The 21,138-nt window shown below is 43.4% G+C and overlaps 1 protein-coding gene across 1 annotated transcript in view; it reads right to left on the bottom strand.

The window, feature by feature from the left end:
- Nucleotides 1-3,503: 3,503 nt before the first annotated feature.
- CBL (Cbl proto-oncogene) overlaps nucleotides 3,504-21,138 on the bottom strand; it is a 44,497-nt gene continuing 26,862 nt past the window's right edge. Inside the window, exons 5-16 of the mRNA XM_042800529.1 lie at nucleotides 20,237-20,358; nucleotides 19,069-19,206; nucleotides 18,162-18,249; nucleotides 17,495-17,626; nucleotides 16,861-17,064; nucleotides 15,195-15,326; nucleotides 13,686-14,063; nucleotides 12,643-12,737; nucleotides 11,964-12,119; nucleotides 11,391-11,494; nucleotides 10,737-10,919; nucleotides 3,504-8,147 (exon numbers count right to left, since the gene is read on the bottom strand). Coding sequence (XP_042656463.1) covers nucleotides 7,867-8,147; nucleotides 10,737-10,919; nucleotides 11,391-11,494; nucleotides 11,964-12,119; nucleotides 12,643-12,737; nucleotides 13,686-14,063; nucleotides 15,195-15,326; nucleotides 16,861-17,064; nucleotides 17,495-17,626; nucleotides 18,162-18,249; nucleotides 19,069-19,206; nucleotides 20,237-20,358 — 2,013 coding nt within the window. The 3' untranslated portion in view covers nucleotides 3,504-7,866. The remainder of the gene's footprint in view (nucleotides 8,148-10,736; nucleotides 10,920-11,390; nucleotides 11,495-11,963; nucleotides 12,120-12,642; nucleotides 12,738-13,685; nucleotides 14,064-15,194; nucleotides 15,327-16,860; nucleotides 17,065-17,494; nucleotides 17,627-18,161; nucleotides 18,250-19,068; nucleotides 19,207-20,236; nucleotides 20,359-21,138) is intronic.

Raw genomic sequence — 21,138 nt, 5'->3', positions numbered from 1 at the left:
AGCTGCTATAGATACTAATAGTTATTAATGGAATTTTCCCTTAATTCTAATAGATTACAACTGTTACATACTAGGCAATAGATAATTCTTATTGATACATTCTAATACATTTTAATGGGTAGCTGTATTAAGAGCTACTGTAGATACTAAATACAATTAGGTAATTAATGTATTAGATGCCAATAGTAAAAATTTTTAATAAATAATTGCAGTAATACAAATACAGATATGAATAGATAATTCTGTTAAGATTCTCATAGATTATGAGACAAAATTGTATGGCTAGCTACAAAGTGTACTACTAATTTCATTCATGAATTCTAATAACTACGATTAATAATTCTATATTAGATTTATTAATGCAATTATCTAGGTAGATTCTGTGTTAGATTCTACTAGGATAGATTCTATAGTATTACTAGCTAATCTAGATAGTAATAACTACTTAATGAATAACAGCATTATTAGATACCAGTAGATTACATGAGAAAATATTACCAGCTATTGTAGATACTAATATTTCTATATATACATTCTGATAAATTATGATAGCTAATTTTAGGGCCAGCTACTGTAACTACTACTCATAGATAACTATTGTTAGATTCTAATAGATACTGTATAGGTTGGAATAGCTATTTGTATTACTCCCTACTATAGGCACCACCTAGTTCTATTGTTAGAATCTATAAGAAAACTTTGTTACTTGCTGCTGTAGATTCCAATAATTATTAGTAGACCATTGTTTTAACAGAATCAAGTCTAAAAATTGCATTACTTTAGTAACTAGTGTCTACAGTGGATGTTATATGTGATAATCATAACATTCTAATCTAATACAGTCAATAAACAGAATTATCTGTTAACAATAGCTGCTGTAAGCACTAATAATGCTAAAACCAGCTCTGACAGTGGATTCCAGTAACCTTAACCAATAACTCTTATATATTAGTAGATTCTGTAGATACTAATAATTACTCATCAATAATTGCAGCATTAGAATCTATCACATTCTAACAGAATTCCTTTACTGGCTTTGACAGGTACTAACCCTCTACTAATAAATAAAGCCCATGCTGTTGTCGCACTGTTACCTGATCCTGTAACGTAGCTATGCTAACACCAAGGGTAGATGGTAATAAACACTAGCTGACAACTCTGTCGCTACACAGACTTGTTAGAATGCTTAACTGTACTCGTGCCTTCATTAGGTGCCAATAACCACGGGTCTGGGACCAAGGCCTTGTTCCAATTACAGATGACACCTCAGGCCCCTGTGTGACCCATCTGATGTTTCTGACTCCATTTAACTAGGCCAAGAGGGCTGGACACCAGTAAACCCGCCATGCCCCCTCATTTGTGCCCAGTTCATATTATTTAGCACATCTTATCTGCCATTGCTGCCTGTGTCTTCAGTTGATCCTACAGCGACTTCTTGAGGGGCTCACTTGACCTCAGTTGACCCCTGTGTTCTCTGTTGAACCAAGATAACCTCATTTGACCCCATGGTGATATCCTTGAGGGGTTTGTTTGACCTCAAGTAACCCCATGTCCTCATTTGACCCCTGGAGGACATCTTTAAGGTGTTTGACCTCAAGTAACCCCGTATCCTCAGTTGACCCCCAGAGGACGTCTTTGAGGGCTTTGTTTGACCTCAAGTAACCCCTGTGACCTCAAGTAACCCCGTATCCTCATTTGACCCCCTGAAAACAACTTTGAGGAGTTTGACCTCAAGTAACCTCTGTGACCTCAAGTAACCCCATGTCCTCATTTGACCCCTGGAGGACATCTTTAAGGTGTTTGACCTCAAGTAACCCCCGTGTCCTCATTTGACCCCTGGAGGACGTCTTTGAGGGCTTCGTTTGACCCCAAGTAACCCCTGTGACCTCAAGTAACCCCGTATCCTCATTTGACCCCCTGAAAACAACTTTGAGGAGTTTGACCTCAAGTAACCTCTGTGACCTCAAGTAACCCCATGTCCTCATTTGACCCCTGGAGGACCTCTTTAAGGTGTTTGACCTCAAGTAACCCCGGTGTCCTCATTTGACCTCTGAAGGGCAACTTTGAGGGGTTGTTTGACCTCAAGTAACCCCTGTGACCTCGAGTAACCCCATGTCCTCATTTGACCCCTGGAGGACATCGTTGAGGGGTTCATTTGACCTCAAGTAACCCCCTTGTCCTCAGGTAACCCTGTGTCCTCAGTTGACCCCTTGAGGAGGAATTTGAGGGGCTTGTTTGACCTCAGGTAACCCACGTGTCCTCAGTTGACCCCAATTAACCTCATTTGACCCAATGGGGTGATATCTTTGACTGGTTAATTCAACCTCAGTTAACCCCATGTCCTCATTTGACCCCAAATAACCTCATTAACCCCACAGTGTTTGAGGGGTTCACTCAATCTCATTTGACCTGTGTCCTTATTTGACCCTAATCATCCTCATCTGACCCCACAGTGAAGTTTTGAGGGGTTCACGTGAGCTGAGTTGACACCCATGTCTCATTTGACCCCCACAGTGAAGGTCTGCACGGTTCTAGACTTCATCTGACCCCCAGGCGACGTTTCTTTGGGGGGGCTTCCCTCGACCCCATGCGACCTGTGTCCTTATTTGTCCCAACACGCTGGCGGTTGGCCCCCGCCTGGCCTGGGGCTCAGCTGGGCCGCTCCTCCCCATGAGTCCATCTCAGTTACCAGCTGGCATGCTGGAGGGCGAGGGAGCCGTGCCCCCGGCAGGCTCTCCCCGGGGCTCGGCCTCTGTCATGCACAGGCCCCCCCAGTCTCACAAACTCCAGCAGGGCGTGTTGGACTCCAACAGCCTCCAACAGATTGCGTAGCATCCATCAGACCACACAATATTAGAAGCGTGTAATACTATCTATGTCCATATAATTTTGGCTTTATTATATATCCTTTGTATTCCATAGTTGTGTAACACAATTCTAGAAGTGCCATGCAATGATTACCAAGGCCTGTCAGAGTCTATAGTGATGTACTAACAGAGTCTGTGAGAGGTGAATGGAGCCTAACAGACTCCAGCAGAGCGGGAGTGATGCTTCAGGATCTACCAGGCCCCAACAGACACTGCAGAACCCATCAGGCTCTATGGAGTCCGTAGGAGATTCCTCTGGACTCTGGAACAGACTCTGTTCACGCGTGGTAACAAACCCGTTAATGTCATTCTCAGACCCCACTAGGTCCTGATGGATTATAGACTCTATTAATCAATTCTATTAGCATACGTTAACTCTATCAGTAAACTCAGTAGTATGAAGTCCGTATGAATCTTTCCTGCCCTCTGTTAGTTAGTATCCATGACATGAGTTTGAGTTTAACAGGTAATCCTGGTAATAGTTACAGTAGCTACAAAGTCAGCCTCAGTCTGCAAGAGATCCAGGAGACTAATTGAACATCTCAGACTTGGGCAGCCTGAACAAGATGGCTGAGATGGGCTCGAGTAGGATATTCTTTTTCCAGGACTCACAGAACCAACACAACACAGACGATATGCTACAACAAAGGAAATTTTATTTAAAAATAAAACTTTGTTTTGTTTTCTTTTTACTGACACAGGTGAATGAAATCCCAAACAAAGAAGCTCTTAGTGGGCAGCATACAAGAATGGAAACCATTAATAAATAACATTAGTATAACCTCTAAACATTAACAATGCATTTGCAAACAAAATGAGGACTTTAAACCAAGTGAACCTTAAAGCTCAGCTACTCTCTGTAAGAATATTTACCTTCTGTTTCTCCTTATTCTTTACAGATCTGAAAGGATTAAATACTGCTATTATATTTTTATATTAATGACACTATTATACTTTTTTAAAATATTTTGTGAAAATCTCAACATTTTTAACACTGATATTATACAAATTGGTATTTGTCATTCAAGAGAAAGAACAACTGTTCCTCCCCCACTGGGAATTTCAAAAAAGATTTCTATCAGGAACTTGAAAAATAAGTGTCCTTATTCCCCACTAATTTTTAAAGTGGCACCTTTAAGAAAGTGCCCTGGGAGTTGCATTTTTTCTTGCTCAACTGAAAAACACATTTACAGTAACGACCCTGCCTCAGGATTAGCTACAGTAATGCAATCAGTCTAGTGCAGGAAGCAACATGCTGTACTCCGAGCCTGTCTGGCTCCCCCCAGGGTGAGGGCTCAGTGAAGGGCATGCAGAAAAGCTGTTCAGAGCGAAAGCGAGTCCACTGGTTCCCAGCAGAGACACCCCACGCCTCAAGATGCAGCACTTGCAGACACACAAGGGCAGTGCAGCAGACAAGTCCTACCACACCCCCGGCAGGAAATGTCTCATTTCAGTCTCCCCTTCAGCTACAGTGGCACTGAATACACGAAGTCAGCCAGAAACCCTGTTCAGAACAGATGGCACTTGCCTGCTTTCCACAGCCACCTGCTGCTCACTGCGCAAGACGCATACTGGTCCCACACGTTTTGTGCCCGACTCTAACTGTACAAAGTGTTTTCTGCTTGCTTTGTGTCCAGGGTTGACAGGTAGGGGGAAACCCAGCAGTTTTGCTGAGCAGAACTCGTATTTTGTTACAAGCAAAACCAATCCTGTCCTACAATTCTACTGTCTTCACATCAAGCTTAGTACAGCACCAGTCCAGACAAGTCACTGTTAGTAAGAGGTAAAGTAGGAAACCTCCACAGCTGAAATGCTACAGAACACAGTGTCGTAGCTGAAGTGACAATTGCCCATTATTCTTGCCCTTTCTTTTTACCCCTTTCAAAGCAGCCTCATGCTCAAAGGCATCTTTACAGCTTGTCTAGTTCTGGCTCTTTACTTTCACAGAGGGATGGACACTCAGATCCCGCCTAGCGATGCAGCATTCCCTTAAGAAAGGCACTAGACATTTGGGTTGCTTTTTTTTTCTTTCTAAAGTAGCGTCATACAGTTAACTTCTTAAGAAAAAAGACCAAGGAAGTGAAGGGAAAAAATAGAAATCAATCTTAAGCTTACCTTTCTGAAAGAACAACAAGAAAAATACACTGTACAGTGCCTGGATTGACTTCACAGAGCACCGCCATAAGACATGGTCAGGACTCTGCTGCACTTCAGTGGTACTAGCAAACACGTGTCTAAGGAAGAAAAGCCAAGACTTAAGTTTCTTAAATCAGTTTGAGACACAAACAGTGCACAGAAAGGACACATGCAGAAAAATTAGTGATACATGCCACAAAGATTGCTCTCTCTAGTCTCTACTACCTGGAATAATATCCAGAGGAACGTCTCTCGGCACATAAACCCAAGACAGGCCTGCAGTAGCTCTGCTAGGCATGATTTCATTTAACATTACAACAAGCCTGGACTAACGGGCTTGTACGGGACAGAGCATCACTACTCTGATCACACACACTGTGCAAGACAAGAGTTAAGGCTTTCTAGCTGGCTGGACTTGGCTCTTACACAGCCTTGGGCAGTGGCAAGAGTCACACGCCACACTTGAACACACTTGCACTGAGTTTACACAGCAAGTCAGAAACAAAGTGGCTCCAAACCCAACATGGAGCTAGTGGCAGGGAATGTGAAAAAGAGAGAAATAAAACCATAGTGCTCCCTCACAAAAGGGTTTTCACCTGGTTCTCCAGGACAAAGCCAGGAAATAACTCTCATAGGCTTGGACTGGTTTCTCAGGCTCACAAGTGCCTAACATGCAGATCTACTGAGAGAACCACCAGAGCTGCCCCACATTCCTGCCTCAGCAGCACCAGCACTGGGCTTGCTTCTCTAGAAGCTCCCACAGACACACTGACCAAAGCTGCCACGCATAACTGGCAGAGCACTTCACACAGAAAAACCAGGACTGGTTCACAATAGTGCTGATGGTTGCACGTGTGGGCAGAAGAAAAATAACAGCTCTTCTTTGCCGAGAGCAATATGCACTGGTATCTCCTTCTCTGCAGCTCAGCACCTTCACCAAGGCCAGACCCTGCTCTTGGCTGGGCTTGACCTCTCTCTGCACCCCTGCAGAGCACCACGCCCACTGACATAAACCTCATCAGTGTGCTGCATTTGCAAGTTTCGGCCCTGGCCCCAAAAGAGCAAGGGTGGTGTGATGGCCTGCAAGTGTTGCAGGAGATCTCCTCATGGTTTCAGAGAACATCTTCTTTACTACAGAAAGGAGGGGAGTAAAGAAAGAGTTCACGCTTCTAAACTGCCTGGAATCCACAGCATCGACTTATAAAGCAGTAGACCTAGAGAGAAACCCATACTCTACAGAAAACAAACTTTTTATGCTTAGTTCCCTTTGTTAGTACTTGTTAAGTCCTCTCTGCCAATTGCAAGCCTTTTCTCTGAGGTCTGGGCCCAGCTACTAGATTCTTTAAAAGGCTAAACTGCATCCAACTGCCACAATTGCTCCAACAATATTTCAAGTTGCAACCCCTTGCCCAGTGACTACTGCCCTTCGAGAGATGCAAATAATGCTGGACGTGCTTCAAAAGGCTAATAGCCTCTCAGCGTACACAGAGCACTTGTTCGTCTGTCACGCTGTGATCTGTGGATCCCTACCTGGTTCAAAGCGTCTCGAAAGGAACCCTACACTTCTCGCACATCAAGCATGTATGAACAGAGTTAAGTAACTGAGTATGCAAGTCAGTTTTTTTCAACGTAACAGCTGAGTACCAGATCTGTTTTACCACAAGCTCTGGCAACACCTTAGAGGAATGGAAATGGAAAGAAGAGCCCCCATGTTGTTTTGATAGCCATGCAGAGAACTGCTGCATTTCTTTTACTGCAAAGCAGGTAACATACCCACGAATACATCAGCTGCATCTACCAATTCCACAAAACAGCCTGGCACAAAGACAGCTGGCTCCTGCAAAAGCTCTCTGAAGGAGATGATGGAATGTGTGTGAAGGCCACTAGTCTGCAACAGCCACCATGCAATTAAGATAAATAAAACATTGTATTTACCAGGTGCAACATTCCTAGAGAAAGAGCGCATGGGAGTGTCCAGTGACTGCTGCTCAAGCCCAGCAGGGCCACAATCAAGTTGGAGCACTGAAGCACAAAATGCTCAAGGCTAAAAAAGCAGAAGCAGCAGCCAGTTCTTTGCCCTCTCACTCAAATTCTTCCCACCCTCTCCCACCCCTCAAAAACACGCAAAACTTTCAGCACATCTAGCTGCCTGGAATCTGGTGCTGCCAGCGCTGCCGGCAAGAGGACACATAGGAGAGAAATCCAACTCCCAGGACTGTCAAGATCAAAATGCCTGACAGAAGCTAGTCACGCTATCCTCAGGCAAAAAAGGGAGGGCTTGAATCATAAGCAGTAAATGCTATTATTACAGGCAAGAGGGAAACGCCATGGCAAGCAGGAAGCAATCAAAAGATTCTTCCAAGGTCTCCTATTTATTCCCAGCAGAAAGTGACCTCCCAGCTGCTCTAAAAAGCCTGAGCCAGACACATAGCAGCGAACAGATCCAAACCTAGTACCATGAACCACAGGACACACCACACTGACCTCGAGACTTTGTTTCTCAGAGCATTCACTTCAAATTCACAGCACGAAACACTCCCCCCAGCCTCCAGGGCATCAGCTCGGGGATCCCTTGTTGCGATACCTTTCTCTACCAACACCCTGGAAAGAAATCTGTTCTCTCAAACAAGAGGTAGGGGTAAAGGACTCCAAGACATACACTGTATAAAAGACCATTCTGCTCCATTTCATTCCACTGCTTTGAAATCTGGAACCACAAAAACCTGATAACTGATTCTCGTAAGAGGCAGGACTGACCTCAGCACGAAGTCTCTAAAGGAACCCCCTTCCCCTTTGGTGCGTAGCTGGGCTACGGCCGCCCAGGCGGTTGGTCCACAGAAGCTGTAGGTGTGGAGGTAATGTGCTATGTGGCTACATGCGCAGGGGAGGAAATGGAAACAAACTCCCGGAGAATATTCTTGGCCATTTCAATATTGTTATGTGCAATGACCAGTGCTTTCTGAATGTCCTGATATGAGTAGCCTTGGCTCATTAGATTCTCGATCTCACTGGAAAGTTGCAGTGACGCACTGGTCCCACTGCTGGCTCCGCCTGTTTGGCAGCTCCCTGCTTTCCGCTCAGAATTTATTCTCCGTGGTAGCGGCTTCGGCGGCCTTTCTGGAACTTGAGAGCCGTCTGAAAAACCTGGAAGGAGAAACGGACGCATCACTTCAAAAAAGGACATGTGATTCTTGCTCGCAACAAAGCAGGAATGACATTAGACTGGTAAATGGCACTTCAAAAACATGCCACTGAAAGCTACGCCACTTTCTCTAACCAGCCCTATCCTCTCACACAACACTATGGATTAGTTCAGCTTCCCCTCCTGTATGCAAAAATGGCTATGGGGATCTTTTTAATGAGGAGGCCACATCAGGCTCCTTTATTAAGATAAGACCATGTATACAGAAAAAAATGACCAGGGATTTATTTATGTGTGTGTGTGTAAGCAGAGCTCAGATATCAGCCTTAGAATAAGAAGCAGAGACCTGATGGGAAAAAATGACATAGAGAACGTGCAACTTGACAAAATATGCCATTTCCTTCCAGAATCAGACAGCAACCCCCAGTTTAACTGTCCAGATCTCTCCTCACAGAACTGTTGTCTGCATTGCAGCATGCTGACGGAGTGCATGCACAAAACCAGATCTATCAGTTACAACTCATTCACGACAATTGCTCCAGCAACTGAATTATGTTCTCTGCAGGGCCTGCTCCTCTTCCTCTGCCAGCCCACCAGCAGGCCAAGGCCATCTACAAGAGCCCCTGTTGAAGCTCACCCTATCTAACGGCTGGCAGCTATAGCAGGTCGGTAAGCTCAGTCTGTTCTGCCTCAGTCATTCAAATGTGTTACTTGTCAGTAGCCACATCGTGTACTACTCCTGGCAAGGAGAAGGAATAGTCAATAAACCAAACGAGATGCCAAATACTCCAAGGATTTAGCTAATGCCTCGCAGAGAAAACACATTGCTTAATGTGTTAATCCCACATCTGATAACTTTTGAGTTCTAACCTCCTGCTTCACTGCAGAAAGCATTTTTTCCTACTTTGAAAATCACAGGAAATTTTTCTGTGTGAATATTTGACATCAGCTTAAAAGAAAGTTTTATTTGTCTTCTGGAGAAATCCCTCAAGGTGCTCAAGATAGAGTTTTCTAGCACTAGAACTGATGTACAACACACAAAGCCGTAAGACTAAGAATGTCCAAACAATCCCTTTTTAAGAGTGGGCACTGCAGCACTGGTCAGAAAAGAAGCAGTCATTGTGGAGTCCTTCTGAAAAACTTGTCCTAAAAGCACTAAGATAGAGAAGGCTCTTCAGGAAACAAATTCATTGAAGCTTCCTCACCAACCACAATGCAGTTCGACTCCCTAAACTTCAAAGTACAGGCTTCTAACACATAAAAAGCTTTTTGTACGTTTGAGAAAAAGGACTACCCACTTCTCTCCCCCAAACTGCCTATTGAAATAGCTGTTTCAGTTTGAACTGGATCAAATTTCAGAGACCATGGGTCAATTTGAAAGGACAAGCACTAGAACAGTATTTTTGGTAAATGATTAAGAAACTAAACTGTAGGGCACAACACATGAGAACATAAATCTGCCAAAATGTACCCCATACTAGTCAGGATTAACACCAGGCTTCAGCAGTAGTCATTACCCAGTGTTTCAGAAAACTGCATATGCTTCCCAGGGCAGTAATAATCAGCATTTCTACCGCGTTTTCATTAGCAGATCTCCTAACACCACAAAGCAGGATGATAGCATTGTTATTTCAGGGCTGTAAAAACAGAGAAGTGTCAATGATTAAGCTCAGTACTTCATCTGGGAGGAGGATGTGAGCTCTCTCTGCCCCTTCTTATCCCTGTCAGCCACATTCTGCAGACATCGTGACAGACTTAAAAAGTGAGGCAGGGAGCAGGGAGGAGTGGCAAAAGTTAATAAACTTCTCTGCACTAGTAAACTCTTCTCTGCACTGAAGAAGGGTAAGCTCAGGGAAGATGAAGTGGTGAAGCAGGTGAACAGAAGACTCACTGGGGCAAGCGGTCCTAGAGGCCCCCACCCAACAAGAAGAGCTTCAGAGCTTTCCTTAGAGCTGCTGGGCAGTCATAGGGAGTAAGTCTAGGATTATTCAGAAAGGCTCTCGGAGCAGTGAGGCTTTAGCTTTTCCCTCGGAGAACGTGCCTTGCAGCCAGAGGACAAGATGTCCTTTACTCCCCAGAGACAAAAAAAGCTGACCTTCCTGAGCCACCAGGTCCCTGCTCAAAGGAACTGACAGCATCCAGCATTACACTTGGGCCATCTGCTGGCAGCGACGGCAGCCAAGACTGAGCCAGACAGAAGCTGTGCAAGGCCAGCCATCTCATCCTTCACTTGGAACAGTGATCAGCACTAGCATTCTGAAGTTGTGTTCCATGCTCTGGTATGCCCTGGTACAAAAGGTATGCCATGCCCTGTAGGAAACAGTGGCTTAAGGAACATCATTTCAGCTGAGGAGAGGTTTTCCTAACTGTGATTTAAATAGGATTTGCTAGCTCAGTGATTAAATGATCAATGTGGTGCATTTAAAGATGCAAACTAAACTGAACACCTAAGAACCAGTGTAATTCTGCCTTGAAACCGGATTTTACAGCTTACATACAAAATTTTGAGTGAGCGACAGAAGTTTCAAACATACACAGCAAGCCATCAGTACCCACTAAAACATGAAGAGTAAGAGTGTTCTCTATCTAACCTGTTACAGGGTCATTTTCCAAAGACATTCGGCTGAAGGCAGGCGTGGCATTGGAGATATCAGACAGTGTGCGACGAGCAATAGCAACTGGTAGCGGTGGTTTGGGGATATCATAGCCATCTTCTTCATTTTCTGACTCTTCAGGGCCATTGCTGGCAGTGGCTGCTGCCAGATCCCCTTCATCTAGAATAAGAGGCACGTTCTGAGCTCTGGGACTGAACAGAGCCTCTGGCTCTCAAGGCGGACTCTGCTCCCCTGTAGTCCCTGAACATTGACAGGACACACAACTAAGGTTTTGCTGCCAAACCCCCCACATTCTATGGAAGCCCTTTCCAGAAGGTAGTATTAGATTAAAAATACTTATGATAGATGTGGGCTCACAACTTCTGCCCCAAAAACCCCCATAATCTTCAAACCAGCAATTTTTTAAATTACTGTTGAGTAATTTTACAGTACATTCCAACTAGGCTTCTCAACAACAACCCCACATGCAGTCTGCCGTACACAGACCCAGATGTTTCCACATACATCCTAGCTATTTTAACAGCGAAAGCAAGTAACTTTCAATTTAGCCGAAAATGCTGTTCCAGCTGGGACTGGGACCAATTCATTGTACCCCAGTTTCTCAGTTGTTTTTTTAGCACATCCACTCACCAGAAGCGTTGACAGTCTCGAAAGTAGAGGATGCTGCTTGGGAATTAATGTTGTACATTGCTTCATACATACAGCCATCCGTCTGCTGGTCGCAGTCTACAACTCTGAGGGACAGAACATGTATTTCCCCTCAGACAAGTGGCAGTGGTCAACCACGGCCACCACCTAGTCTGTGTAACTAAGACTCTGCACAGATGCCTGCTTCAAAGTATTTGTTCTAGAAAATGCTCTAGCAATGTATATTGCAATACAGCGTATCAGCTTAAAAGAGTTTAATTGATACCATCAGAATACAAACTGTTAATAGAATTTTGAATTTCAGTTGCTGCTGCTCCCAAAAGGTTACCAGCAGAAACAGGGGCGAGTGGTTCTCTACCTCCTTTAACACTGTATACAGAATCTGCAAAAGAGCAGTAGTTGCATTTCATTTACAATTAGCTATGTTAGTCTAGATTTTGGTGAATATCCCTGGGGGTACACAGCAAATCAAACAAGCAAAACCTCTACCCTAGTAAACAAATATACTTTCCCAGAGCTGAGGAGGAAACACGGTACATACAAACAGAATCTTACCGTAAACTCTGAGTCATTTCCAAAGGCATTTTGATTTCTGTTTTTTGTACAGCAGGACCTGGAGGCACCACAGGCAGAGAGGATGGTGACATGTATTCAGTGTCTTCATCGCTTTCAGACTGTTCCCCAGGAGGCAGTTTTGGTACAGGCAGTGGTCTGCAGGCAGAATAAACAAGACAAAAACATCAGAAAAACGTTTACACCAAATCTAATTAATAGCAAAGTGGCCTTTAACATCCACAGCGGAAGTAACGAGCAGCCACCTTATAGTGATCCTGTCCAAAGAAATAACCTGGCTTTAAGGATTCTCAGCAGCCCAGCTCCAAAGTAACACTGGCGCAAAGTCATCGGGCAAAAAGAAGTTGACAATATCATACACATTATACATCACCCACTTCACATAAGGACCAACTCAGAAGTGAATTCATGAAAGAGCTGATGGCAACTGTAGCCTGTTTCCTACTGCCACAGTCAAAGGTAGCTACCAGCACTAACCACAGATCTTTGGGATGATGATTTCATCTACTTTCTCTGGACTGTGTATTTTGAATCTGTCAGAGATTAAAACTAAGGCTGACAGAGTTGTGTCAAATTCTGTCCCTGACACCAGCATGGAAAGCATCCTACGATTACCATTCTGTAAGTTATAAAAGAGCCCTTTTTCTAGAAAACAACAGACCTGGCAGCTAAGGAGTAGATCGCATTGGCAGACGAGGAGGGTTTAATCTTGGGGTGTTCACACTCTGAGGTTGTTGTTGGACCACTGTTCAAGATCTGTAAGAAAAAATTCCAAACCAGGAATCAGAAACACCACATATACCAGTGTAGTTGCAAGCTGTCAGCCAGTAATTCAACACATCCTATGGCGAAATGAAGCACCTTCATTTATTCCAAAGCATTTATGGACACCTTAGAAATTCAGTAGTGCTGTGACAGTTTTCCCTCAGTGAGGGCAGAAGCAGGGTTTTTCTCCTGTACCCAACTGCCTGTTTACACAAAAACGCCAGGAATTTTGTATCTTTTGAGACTCTAATGACTTTGGCAAATTCAGCTGAAAATAGGCAAAAAGGCCAAAATGGGGGAAAAGAGGAAAAGAATATAGACAAGCTCACACATATGGAGACAGAATGACAATTGTGCAAGTGTCATTTTCTTAAACAATTTGGCTAAAAATGTACTTGCTTTCAATTTTGGAAAGCTGGAGGTTTTAAAAAGAAAAATTAGGGGAATGGAATCAAAGAAAGCAAAACTGCCTGGGGTTTCATCTAGAGAACAATATGTTGACTATGAAATTGCACATCATGACATTGGTAATAGCTACAGATCCAAATTTAACTCAGATTTTACTGTGTTGAACTAATCATAGCTACTGTGTGTAGGTTTTACAGGACTGAAAACTGAGGAGAGTAAATTATGCTTTTTCAGCATACCAGCTCCCAATACAAAACATTCTCGGTTTTTCAAAATTTAAAAGTGAACAGTGATCATGAAATTGCGGCTCCCAACTGCTCAAACTGGGATTCCAGCCTCGCTCCCAAGAGACATAAAAGTACTTCCCTAAAGAAGTTCTCCCATTATTCTCCCTTGCCAGGCACTCACCGGTTCCTTTCCATCTCTCTCTTGGCACAAGATTACCCTAGTCAGATGTAAACTATGAGAAGAGGGCACCTTGGAAGACTTAGTTCCTCACAGATTCCATCCACCTCCAACAGGCCTACTCACCGCTGGGCTGTCCAGGCTGAGTGTGCTTCCAAGCCGATGGCTGTCAGCCCTGGAGTCAATCTGAGAGGGCAAGGAAAAGGGAAGCGAGTGCCTGTTTGACAGTTCTCTCCCAGCCCAAGGGTCACCAGGGCTAAGGGCTACAGATGGGGCTTTTGGAATCGGCCTGGACGGCCACAGATCTGCCTGACGGTTGGAGGGCACAGGGGGTGGTTTGTCTCTTGAAGGACAGTCTCCTGGCGTGCAGGGCAGGGGACGTCTCTGAGGTCGACCTTCAGTCCCAATGGAATGTGGCCTGTCCGGAGGCGGTGGTGGTGGGAGATCTCTGAGCGTGGGTGGGATCGGCAAAGGTTTATCCTTGTGAAGAGTACCAGGTGCAGCCTGGAAGGCAGAAGAATGTAAAACATTGCTTAACAAAGGTAGTCTAGTCACAAAACACAAAAAAAAGGGAGGCGGGTGGCAGAAGGGTGAGTTCTGGGTTACGTTTTATCTATTTTTACAAGAAATTATCTCAAAGGATGTGGAGATAACTCTCCACATCTCCACAAGTTAACCTTCCAGAGGCACCTTCTCTATAAGCTTGAAGAGATAGCACAGTAACTACGTGCAGCTACAGCTAGTTACTAAACACCCCAGATTCTTCTTGAAGAAAAAACCCAAAGTCTTAACGGCAGCATTAGATTAGACTCCAAACAAAGGATATGCATCATTAAAGAAAAAGATGAAATTGTGGGTTACTTATACAAGCTAACATCCATCAGTCAGCAATGAATAGGCATAGAAATGGATACTTTCTTCCGCCTGCATTTTCGAGCATAATTTCATGACTTCATCCAAACCAGCTGAAGAACCACTGCCATATCTCAACAGACAATGACCAAATGGCACCAAGATCACACTACTGCTTTCTGCTAGTCAATCATAAAACCAGTTAATCTCTCCCAGTCACACACACTTCATTCCTTCCTTAGTTTTTTAACCCAAAAAATGTTTGATGGAAAAATTTGTGAAGGAAAGTTGGGACAGGAATATGACACCTTCCCATATCCAGCCTGCTCGCTAGAACAAAACACAAGCCCATAAATGCTGCTCCAAAGGGCAGAGGCAGCAGTGGCTGAGGCTGGAAACCAGTGAAGATATTGGTAATAACAGTAACTTGGCAGTTCAGCAGGAGGACACCAGTCACCCTAAGTGAGCAAGTACTTCTGCTTAGGACCAGCTTCTTTCTAGCTATTGCATGGATGAACATGAAGAAAAGACAGGCCCTTTAAACAGCTAAAAGGCCCTCTCCTAGCACAGATTCTAGAAGGAAGCATCTGCTTTCAGGACAGGCCAGGGTCTCATGGGGAATGAAGAAATGTGGCCTGACAGGACTACAGAAAAGGAAGACGAAAAAGTCTTCTGTGAAAGTAATTAGGGATATCATAAGGAACATGTAGGGTTCACCAGATTGCTCTTCTTCCTGCCTGCCCCACCAAAATCATAGCTGAAAGAGCAAATAGTGTGTTTGACCTTTGAAGTGGTCCCCGGACTGGAAGCCCCAGGCGGATTGGACACTCGCTGCTGCAAAAGATCCAGTCGTGGTGGCACAGGAGGAAGGGTGGCCTGTGGAGCTACTGAGAACGGAGAAGGAGGACGCTCGACCTGACAAAGAAAAGAATGGGAAAATCAACAAATGACAAAATCCAGCAGAACTCCTTTTCTCTAGAGAGGCTTTTACGCTCCCTGACTTGTACTGGCTTCAGTATCACTCTTGGTAACAAATCACTATTTTTGTAATAATCACACACCAGTAAATAAAGGCAATTTCACAGCTCAACAGCATTTGACTTACAGCAAGCCTCGAATATCACCAATGGGCTTAACTGTGGCACACAACCGAAAATGCACACTTAGCAATGGCACTGTAAAAGACAAACTGCTTTCCACGACTAACTAACCTGCCTTACTGGGCCCTCAGCAAAAGCAAGCTTCTTTTTTTTTGACACTAGAGGGCATGATGTGCTGCAAAACCTACTCATCACTCCAGGCACCACTGTGCAAACTACCTTGACTACAGTGTTATGGCTGCTGAAGCAGTCACTAGTGTGCGCGAAAACCTCCATTTTTGTCCCTGGAAAGCTGTTTTTCAACCGAACAAATCAGAACACTGCCCGTTCTTCTCTTTTTCATAAAGTTTATTTTACAAGCGAGGCTAGTGCTTTGTAACTTGGAAAAGCTCTACCCAGGTTTGAACTCACAAACGCCAACCAATACAGAGTACTAGCCTACTGCAAATCACAACAGGATGTCACACTGAGGAAATTGCTTTGTTTCCCCAAGCTATGTATACAAAAACTACCTCCAGGAATATGGTTTACTGTTTAGTATGCTATTTCACAGGGTGGAAGCTAAAGAGACATATGACCATAGGTAAACCAGTGTAGATTCTTTCTGACCAGGAAAGGCAGCTTGAGTCAATTCAACTACTGAAAATTAGCCAAATTCAAACCACTTCCCTATGCAGTAGAACAATGCTTAGTGCAGATGTGCAAGAGCAGCAATGAACTTTTAGAAAAAAATATGCAGGGATCCATAAAGAATGCCTGTCTTGTACACATCTCCTGGAAGGAAGTAGCACTAATGGCAGAGAGCTATCACACCTTTATTATACAAACTTATCAGATGCCATATAAAAGGATGACAGTCAAATTGACCTCCTCAGCGAAACAGCCTGTCCTCTACCCAGTTAGTCATCAGGACCTTGGGAAGACTGTATCTGATTGGCTGTATTCATCACTGGGGAAAATGGATGAATTTTTGCTGATCTGGGTGAACTATGGCTAATAGATCAAAAGCAGCATTGCTAAGCATGCAGAGAAGTATTATAAACCTAGATCTTACATTCCAGTAGGTCAAGCCAGTCTTTTTACCTTTCTAAGGACTCTTTCAAGACAACACACAAAAGATCAAAGATTTCAAAGCGTGATCACTGTTGCTTAATAGAACTGACAGTGTGAACTGAACTGGCAGAACTAAACCTAAATCCCTGGTTTCCATCCTGAGCAAAGTCTTTTCTGTTGTAAGGTCTGACAACCCTCACATGCACAAATCACACAAGAGCACAGAAAACTGATGGAGAACATCCAGTCTTTGTACATACTGCCACATCTACTAGCACACACTCTGGTGACCTTACTTTGCTACCAGCGAGTTCCTTCATCATGAAGAGGGAATCATCAGTTCTGTCATCGTCATCATCATCATAATTGGGTGAGGGAGTTCCTTCTGCCCCTTGTCGTGATAACCCTCCTCCTCCTCTGGGGTCGAATGGGTCTACTACAATTGGCTCCGTGCCTTTGATTTCACAGCGGCAAAATGGACATCCCTGGCCTTCTGATTCCTTCAGGGAAGAGATGAGATCTGTTATAACAGCTGCTATGATGCAGAAATTAAATACACAGTTAATATATAAAGAGCCTTCAGCCTGCTTTTCGGCAGGTACCTTTCAACTGAGAGGAAGACACAAAGGCAAACTGTGCTACAAATATGGAGTATTTTCTCTCTGAAGTAGAAACACAGCTTTTTAGCAAGTCTTCCCACTTCTTGCCTATTCCTAGATTAAGAGATCAGGCATCTAACCAGCTTCTCCCTGTGCTGGTGAAGCCAGCACCCATGCATTGCTATTACTGAACTATGAGCTTATGTCCTCAGTTATGCTATCTTACCTCTACACCTGAAGGAAACTGAACAGTTCTGAGAAAAGAATATACCACTTCTGTGAAAAAGCAACCGGCTTCACTCAGAGAGATTAACAAGAGGCAATGCCTCACCTGCCATGCAGTGAGACAGGATGTGCACATCAGATGGCCACATGGTTCAATCTTTACATCCTTGTCATTTTCAGCACATATTTTACACAGCTGAAACGTGGAGCCCATCTCACAGTACAATTCATATTGTTCCTTGGGAAAAGACAGACATGGTTAATACTGGAAAATAACGAGCATAATTAGTCATAGCTACAAGAAACACAACACAAGATTTGCAGGGGAAAAAAAATTCTGAACACAGTGCAAAGGAGAATAGAAGTCTGAAAAGATTTCACTATAATTTTATATACTGGATACATCCGTCAGGCTCTGAAATAAGTGGACTTCAAGTTATCCCAGATTTTCCCTTAGGTGTCCCAAGAGCAGCCTAGCACAGCAAGGCTCAAGACACGTTGAATGGCACAGAAGCGTGAATATTTGGCAGAAGATTCTAAGAAAAAAAAAAAAATCTTAAAATCTGCCATGCCTGCATAAAATTTTACCCAACCTTTGCAATCTCCTCTGCCCATCCCTACCATTTAAAGATTTCTGCAACTCCTGTAAAATACATCACCCTTAAAAACGAGTCTTGAGGATACCAAGTATGACAGAATCGCATAAACCGCTAAGGAGGCTAGAAATTAATAAGAAAGCTACCAAGTTCAATGGGATAGAATACTTTGCTCACCTGTGTAACTTTAATGTGGTCCTGAGGTGTGGGCTCACACAAGCCAGTCAAATCAGGATTCTGATTCCGGCCATCGGGAAATAAATAACTGTAAGCAGTTGGGGAAAAAAGAGATATCCCTCTATATATGTGCATATACACACATGCATACGCATACACACACATACACACAATGTTTCTTTGGAGATGGCAGAGGAAAGAAAGAATGAGGGTGAGAAGTGAGGGGTGGGAATTCAAGGTATTCTGAACTCAAAAGAAGTTCTGGAAGAATTTTATTATTGGACAAAAAACAAACACATCATTCTTAAAAATAAAAAGAAGTTTGTTTTCCCTCCTGACAGCAATTTTTATTTTAAACGGGATGGTATGGTCCCAGACTAGTCTTTGAAAATCATCCTATAGTGAAACTGTAATAACCAGAGTAAGAAAACTGATGTCATAATATCAGTTACAGTGGCTCAAGTTAAGGACTTGACTGGAAAAGAATCTATGACACGGGAAACACTGACGCACACTTATCATCTGCTATTGCAAAGGACAGTACAGCTCTCCGGTGCAAAAGATAGCTGTCTGAATATTCTTGAGTGTCAAAACAGTTAAGGAGATTAATTATTCCACTGACATCAATGGGACTATTCACATGATTGAGCTGTTTTGATGAACCAAGTTCTAAATGAAAAGGAAGAGCTGAGAGGTGTCCAAAATGAGGAACAGTGATGTCAACAGTGACTGCTTGATCTCTGCAACACGCTACCTCTCCTGTGAAGTAGATAGTGTGTGATGTACCCAGAGGGTATTTTTTACCACTCAACTGACTGTAAGACTTCATCACAGGATTAAGATTTATAAAACAAAGAGTCAAGAAGGGAAAAAGGGCAAAAAATTTTATTTTGATAAAGTTACTTACAAGCCTTCCCTGAAGCCGTCAATCAGTGCTTGAAAAAGAGGTTTGTTGTGGGGGATTGTCTGAAGAATGTTCCCATCTGCAGTGACATAACCAATGGCCCACTGACCGAGTCGAGTACAACTCAATCGGAAAATATAACTAAAAACACACAAAGAAAAAGAAACTTTAGTTTGGACTGGAACAGACTGAAAAGGTTACATGTCAAGTGGGCAGCCTTTATCTGGCTATCTCAAGATAGCAAATAAAAACTAGTAGGAATAATCTGATGATTTATACCAGCTTTTCTCAATTTACCCCCAGACTGATCAAGGGAAAACCCTGCAATCTGATATGAAGTGAGAAACACATCGAAGCAGTGGCCTCCAGGTGAAAGCAAACCCAGAATCCAGAACAAGAAAAGTTAGCATCCTTAAAATCATTTGTTTCAAGTTAACTTTAAAAAACCCCAACAAACAACAAAAACAACAAACAGACTACACAAAGTTTCTGTTTCTAAAACCAGCACAGGACTAATTGCATAGTAACAACCTCCAGAAATGAAGACTTGGCCCTTCTTATATAAAGAGAAATCTGTCAGCCCTGTTGCACTGGGCCAAGTTCCACCCAGAACATTAGGTAGCCCAAAACTGCTCAGGTCCACAGCCCTCCCAGAAACATGTATTGCCTCCCACAGCCTCTGAAGTGTGCCCAGCCTGTAGCATTACCTTGCAGCCTACTCTGCCTACCATGCTGCTTTCTGCTAGAGCAAATACTGGTCAGCTGCTTGATCTGTCTGAAGTTGGCTTCAAACGTGCACACTGCTTCTGGGGGCTGCAATCCATTCAGCTCTTCTGGGTTTGTGCATATACATCAGAAATTTATGGGACCTATAGATACATTCTCTTATTCATGGTCCTAAAAAGCCTGCTGTTTAGGCTCACCCTTGCAGTGTCTGCCTCTGCATTCTGCTCATGCCTGAGGGAGCTGTTCTGACAACTGGAGGGCTGGGCAGGAGGTAAATCACCACATGGAGCATTATCTCCAAATACAGGGCAAGCTAGGGTTTTTCACAGTTTAAATTTCTGAAGAAGGAGGAGAAAGACAAAATAAAACCAATCTCCTCAGTCAGCAGAGTAATCAGAGATGCTAGCAAGAACAATCAAAAAAGCCACTGTTGCCAAGCACTAACCTGCCAGGTTTGTGAATGAATTTCTGAAGCCGGGCTTTCACCTCATCATACGTTAGGAATGCCATATAACCAGGATGAGTCACGGCGAGGCTATTCCAGTTCCTGAGCAAAGAGGACCATGGCTATAGAAAGAACAAAGAAATATATAAATCATGCACTTCTAAAAGGTATCAACACATACAATATTCCTTAATCAAATGGATCGGTTCTTCAGTTAAAGAAGCAGGTTTCTTATCCCAACATAAAACCAGCAGAGGAACTAAAACCTACATTCTCACGCAGCAGCCTTAGCATTTGAATTTCTCTCGTCAGTGATAAAAACAGACCTTAATCCAAACTCCTTTAATAAATACTAAGGGAGAAGTCACCGAGGTCACAAAAAGACAGCTCAAGAATAGTTGCCAATTTGTGCTGCTTCTGCAGAGAGAATGACTCATTCCTGAGACAGGAATAAAGGCAGGAGTTTAATAAGATTAGGTCCATGACTGGTCTGATTTCTAATACTGACTTCCTATACAGCCTCAGGAAAGTGACCTCCCCTCTCTGCCTCTGTTTCACTGTATGCAAGATGCTTGTGACTATTCCTTAACCACCTAACCTCACTTGGGTGTGGCAAGGATTAATGGCTAGTCTAAAATTTTAATAAATAAATCAGCACATACATGTTAAATATTCCTTAACACAATGCACAAAATGTCATAACAACTGTTCAAAAGCTCTCAATCCTGAGAAGGGCTCTGGGTGTCTAAATCTCTTCCAATTTTTCCAAATTTCTCAACATATCTGAAAGACGATATTAGCTTTCCACAAGAACTTTGCATCTTTTTGAAATTGCAGCAACTCTTAACTTGCTCTTTATGTACTATAGTTGGAAAAAGTATTGAATGAGATCAGCTACATTG

Source organism: Tyto alba, unplaced genomic scaffold, assembly GCF_018691265.1.
Source record: "Tyto alba isolate M040663 unplaced genomic scaffold, T.alba_DEE_v4.0 Super-Scaffold_32, whole genome shotgun sequence".
In the NCBI taxonomy this organism is placed as follows: Eukaryota; Metazoa; Chordata; class Aves; order Strigiformes; family Tytonidae; genus Tyto; species Tyto alba.
This window is presented reverse-complemented; position numbering and strand designations above follow the sequence as displayed.